The following is a 5,176-nucleotide window of genomic DNA, read 5'->3' as shown; positions in this document are numbered from 1 at the left end:
AAACTAAATGTTTAGTTGGAAAAATATTTTATTTGGATCTGAATATGTTGTTTGGGAACTAAATATTTAGCTCAGACATAAACATTTAGTTGGAACTACATATTTAGCTTACTAACAAAATATTTAATATGACATTTTCAAATGAATTTTTAAATTTCAAATTAAATTGAAATTGCTATTAATATATGTTTATAAATATGCAATATGAACATAAATGTATGTTTCAAAAATGTAATTTGAAAGATAAATATTTAGTTTGTGAACTTAATATTTAGATTTCAAATTAAATATTTAGTTCAAATCTTTGACATTTATAAACGTATCTACGTAACATGATGAAAATATGACTGAAGACTGAAAAACCCACGTTTTAAACCAAATTACTGCTGTTATATTTTGCTGTCATTTTAGAAAAGACACCCAATAATAAATGAGACGAGCTCAGATGGATATGGAAACGGAATCACGGATAAAACTCATCGGTTTCTGATCGGCTGCTGACTGAACAGGTAGAAACCAGATTAGCTAAAGCTGTTAGCCTGTTAGCCTGTTCCGGAGCAAGCTAGCTGCATGGGATAAATCACCATGGCAACTGGACCAAAAGCAATTCGGCCGAATTGCTTTTGTGGCAACTGCCACAAAAAGCAGTGCCGAATTAATTCGGCCGAATTAAGCCGAATTAATTCGGTTTAATTCGGCTTAATTAAGCCGAATTGAGGCTTAATTAAACCAGGATATCTGGAGAATCCCGGCTTAATCCGCTATTCTGGTTTAATAGAACATCCCTAATCACTGCTCTGGCTTCCTGTCCCCAGTCTTTGTCCTGGTCTTCTTCCCTGTCCTCGCTCAGCAGGCGTGTCCTGCCGTCTCAGATTATAAATGAGTCCTTTGTTCCGCTCAGCGTCTAAACCGGGCCGTCGGACCTCACGGTGAGTTCTGCTTTTTTTTTTCTCTTTATGACTCCATGTGATGCTGATTCAGTTTGAAACCTCTGCAGCACCTAAATTAATTTTTACAGACACGTTTCAGCTTCCAATAATTCTCAGATTTCTGATCCGAACTGAGTATTTCACACCGAAACATTCAGGACAAAGTCACTTTCCAGCTCCTTTATAAAATAATTTGTGTCAAGAGCCTAAAAATTACCAATAATGTTAATAATCAGTTATGTTTTCTTGTTGTTTAGCATAAACAAAAATGTAATCTTTTTTCCTGATCTGGAACTTTTTAACAATTGCTTCCGAAAGTTTAATAAAAATGCATATTTTAAACAAAAGAAGAATTTTGTTTAAAATGTGTCTGGAGTCTGCTGTGGAAACTTTTATAAATCTGAATAGAAGCTCAGTTCCTGAGCTTCTGAAAAACTCAGGAACAAATCATTTTCCAGCTTCATTATAAAATAATTTGTGTCAAGATTCTAAAAAAATACCAATAATTCTAATAGTTATGTTTTTCAATTATTTAATTGTTTTTTCTGATCTGAAGCTTTTGTTAAATCGTGTATTAAAGTTTAATAAAAATATACATTTTAGCAAAAGAAGAAGAATTTGCATTGAAGCTTCTGCTGGTAGGAAACTTCTATACGTGGGAGCTTCTGTGATTGGCTGCTTAGTTGTGACATCACACAGGTAAAAAACAAACACTTGAACCTGTTCTGTGACGTCAGAGCTCGTGTTCTTCAGAGCAGGATCGGTTCTGATCCATCAGCACTGATCGTTTTTAACCCTTTGTTGACAGATGTGCGTGTCAAGGTATCTGTTATATGTGGGCGTGGCTCTGGTTCCCATGGTGATCATCTGCATGGTGTCCAACATCCTGCTGCTGTTTCCAGAGATGACGTACCACTACCTGCTGGATGGCCATGTGACCAGAGAGGCTACCTGGGCTACGGGCCTGTGGGCCTCCGGCTTCCTGGTGAGGTCGTGGCAAAGTGAAAGGTCATGTGTGTTTGTTTCTCGGCGGCCATGTTGTATCTCACAGCGGTTTGGTTTCAGGTTTTACTCGGAGCGAACGCCTTCATCAAGCGCAGCAGAACCAGAGGCTTCATTGCTTCCAGGACTCAGGTGAGCTCCACAGCTGCAGCTGACTGACCCACTAACATCTGGCCCACTTCACCTCGGAACCAGGTGGAACCTGGGTCCAACATCTGCTGTCAGGTTTCTCTGATCCAGTCCAAACCACAAAACATCTGGCGCACCAGGAACTACATCCAAAATACAACCTGTTGTTATAGACGTGTGCTTTTGTTTCCAGATGTTCCTCCAGATGTTTCTCAGGTATAACAGTTGTGTCTGTATTTCCAGATGTTTGGTCTGGCCCTGTACTCCTGCCTGGGGCTGCTGGCTGCCGCCGCCTGTTGTATGGTCAGCACCACCGGTCTGGTTCAGGGTCCTCTGTGTCTCTACAACTCGTCCTCCGGTCTCACTTGGGGTGTCCCCCTGAAGCCCGTCCCCAACAGGTGAGAGAGACCCGTCACAGGTCCAGATGTTGTGGTCTCAGTCCAGATGTTGTGGTCTCAGTCCAGATGTTGTGGTCTCAGTCCAGATATTATGGTCTCAGTCCAGATGTTATGGTCTGGTTTCAGTCCAGATGTTGTGGTCTCAGTCCAGATGTTATGGTTTCAGTCCAGATGTTGCAGTCTGGTCTCAGTCCAGATGTTATGGTCTGGTTTCAGTCCAGATGTTATGGTCTCAGTCCAGATGTTATGGTCTCAGTCCAGATGTTGCAGTTTGGTTTCAGTCCAGATGTTGTGGTCTCAGTTGTTATGGTCTCAGTCCAGATGTTGTGGTCTCAGTCCAGATGTTATGGTCTCAGTCCAGATGTTATGGTCTGGTCTCAGTCCAGATGTTGTGGTCTCAGTCCAGATGTTGCAGTCTGGTTTCAGTCCAGATGTTATGGTCTGGTCTCAGTCCAGATGTTGTGGTCTGGTCTCAGTCCAGATGTTGTGGTCTCAGTCCAGATGTTGCAGTCTGGTCTCAGTCCAGATGTTATGGTCTCAGTCCAGATGTTGCAGTCTGGTCTCAGTCCAGATGTTGTGGTCTCAGTCCAGATGTTGCAGTCTGGTCTCAGTCCAGATGTTGTGGTCTCAGTCCAGATGTTACGGTCTCAGTCCAGATGTTGTGGTCTCAGTCCAGATGTTGCAGTCTGGTTTCAGTCCAGATGTTATGGTTTGGTCTCAGTCCAGATGTTGTGGTCTCAGTCCAGATGTTGCAGTCTGGTCTCAGTCCAGATGTTATGGTCTCAGTCCAGATGTTGCAGTCTGGTCTCAGTCCAGATGTTGTGGTCTCAGTCCAGATGTTGCAGTCTGGTCTCAGTCCAGATGTTGTGGTCTCAGTCCAGATGTTACGGTCTCAGTCCAGATGTTGTGGTCTCAGTCCTGATGTTCCGGTCTGGGCCTCTGACCCCGTGTGACCCGGTTTCGCTGCAGACACGCCGGGTACCTGTACAACCAGTCGATGTGGTCGGGGATCTGCTTGAAGCCGGAGTCGGTGGTGGAGTGGAACGTGGTTCTGTTCGGTATGATGGCGATCTGCAGCGCCGCGCAGGTCGTCCTCTGCGGGATGAACATCCTGAACTCCCTGGTGGGTTTGGTTGTGGGCCAGGGGATCCGGCCATGACCAGGTGAGTGGGCGTGGCCAGAGCACCATCTTGGCCTGTCATTCCTCACCTGTAACTTCACCCTCCTGTGTTTTTGGTTTCAGGTCTCTCCAGATTCAGAATGATGAATCAGGGTCTTCACAGCAAACAACCTCAGACCCTTCAAAATAAAAGCACAGATGCACTTTACCTGACCAATAGCTCTTACGTCAGCAGTTTTACTCTCTGGTGGTTCCAGAGAGTAAAACTGATTTATGTCTATGATAAATGTAACATAAGTCAGATTTACTGATTTCATCAGCAGCCTGAAGATCAGAATGATTCAGATTTATGGAGGTTTTATTTATTCCTGTATTTAATAAAGCAATAAAGTCAAAGACTCTGAACTACAAGTCAAAAGAAAAATGACAGTTTGGAAAAGTTTTTGAGTTTTCTTTCTTTTATCCATTTGTCTTTATATATATATGTAAGTCCTGTCATAATATGCAATAAATCACAAATAAAAATGAATTCTATGATTTCCATTTGCATGATTTATCATTTTTCTCTTTTCTTTCTTTCCTTCTTTCTTTCTACCAAAAACAGGATGACAGACGTCTTCAGTCTGATGCTTTGGTCTCAACTCGCCATTTCTTCAAGGATAATTTTGTTTACAGAGACTCCATAAAATTCATTTTACTTTTTTCTATTGTTTTGTTTATTTATTTGGATATTCAAGTGTTAAATATTCATTAGAATTTGAAGTTTATTAATTTTTGAGAATGTGGTCTTGCTTTATTATCATGCCATTGCCAGTATATTACTCAAAATGGTTTTGAAACGATAGTTTATCACAATAACTTTTAAGATAATTTATTGTCCAGCAAAATTTGTTGTCACACAGATGCAGCAGCCAATCAGAAAGCTAATGGATAACAGGAAATGACATCTCATCAAAGTTTAAAATAACCTCTACAGACTAATCAAGGAACAGTTGGCAGATTTGACTCTGGTTTTAGTGAAGAACATATTTAACTTGCAATCCACACAGTGGGTTGAAGGAGGTTTCAGTCTGGACCACAACTGGACCCACTATGTAGCCCATGTTAAAAAATATGTCATGAAAACTGGTAACTGTTACAAAATCATACATTTCAAATTAAAGTTTAAAACAAATACAATCTAACTGTTAAAAACTTAAAGGAATTGTTAAAAAATAATATAAAAATCCTAGAGAGGTTTAACAGCCAATAGAATAAGTGACTTTAGCTCATTTCAGCCAATCACCTTGATTGTCCCGCCCTTAGTTGCGTTTTGGCTGCGTTAGCTAGTCAGGTTGATGAGACGATAGACAGAACATAAGAACAGACGCCTCATGGCCGCTCTCGCCTATTGTCGCTGACGAGATTTAGGGCGGCCATCTTGGAGCGGTCCACCACTCCACTCAGCGTTATGTGTTTAACAGCACAATGACGTATCAGCGCATTTAATCGATCAAAACAGACTTTTTTGTTACTGGAAACTTTATTCAAACATCTATCAAAGCTACATTTATAAAGAATTGTATTATTTAAGCATGTTTTTAATACAGACTTCACCA

General features: G+C 41.1%; 1 protein-coding gene across 3 annotated transcripts; it reads left to right on the top strand.

Moving 5' to 3' along the window:
* Window positions 1-289: 289 nt before the first annotated feature.
* Window positions 290-4,107, top strand: LOC103475245 (transmembrane 4 L6 family member 19). Of its 3 annotated transcripts, none has more exons than XM_081615119.1 (7): window positions 290-509; window positions 816-929; window positions 1,738-1,914; window positions 1,995-2,063; window positions 2,304-2,458; window positions 3,428-3,621; window positions 3,702-4,107. In XM_081615119.1, exons 3-6 carry the CDS (start codon window positions 1,738-1,740, stop codon window positions 3,615-3,617), a joined length of 591 nt encoding a protein of 196 aa, XP_081471245.1. In that variant the 5' UTR covers window positions 290-509; window positions 816-929; the 3' UTR covers window positions 3,618-3,621; window positions 3,702-4,107. The 3 variants fall into 3 exon arrangements, with proteins under 3 accessions (XP_081471245.1, XP_081471244.1, XP_008424945.1); XM_081615118.1 differs by lacking the exon at window positions 290-509 and adding an exon at window positions 1,533-1,628 and having other exon boundaries at window positions 534-929; XM_008426723.3 differs by lacking the exon at window positions 290-509 and having other exon boundaries at window positions 535-929.
* The last annotated feature ends 1,069 nt before the right edge of the window (window positions 4,108-5,176 follow it).

The sequence above is a fragment of the Poecilia reticulata genome, chromosome 13, assembly GCF_904066995.2.
Source record: "Poecilia reticulata chromosome 13, P_reticulata-male-v2, whole genome shotgun sequence".
NCBI lineage: Eukaryota > Metazoa > Chordata > Actinopteri > Cyprinodontiformes > Poeciliidae > Poecilia > Poecilia reticulata.
Note: the sequence above shows the minus strand (reverse complement) of the source record. Positions and strands in the feature narration are given on the sequence as shown.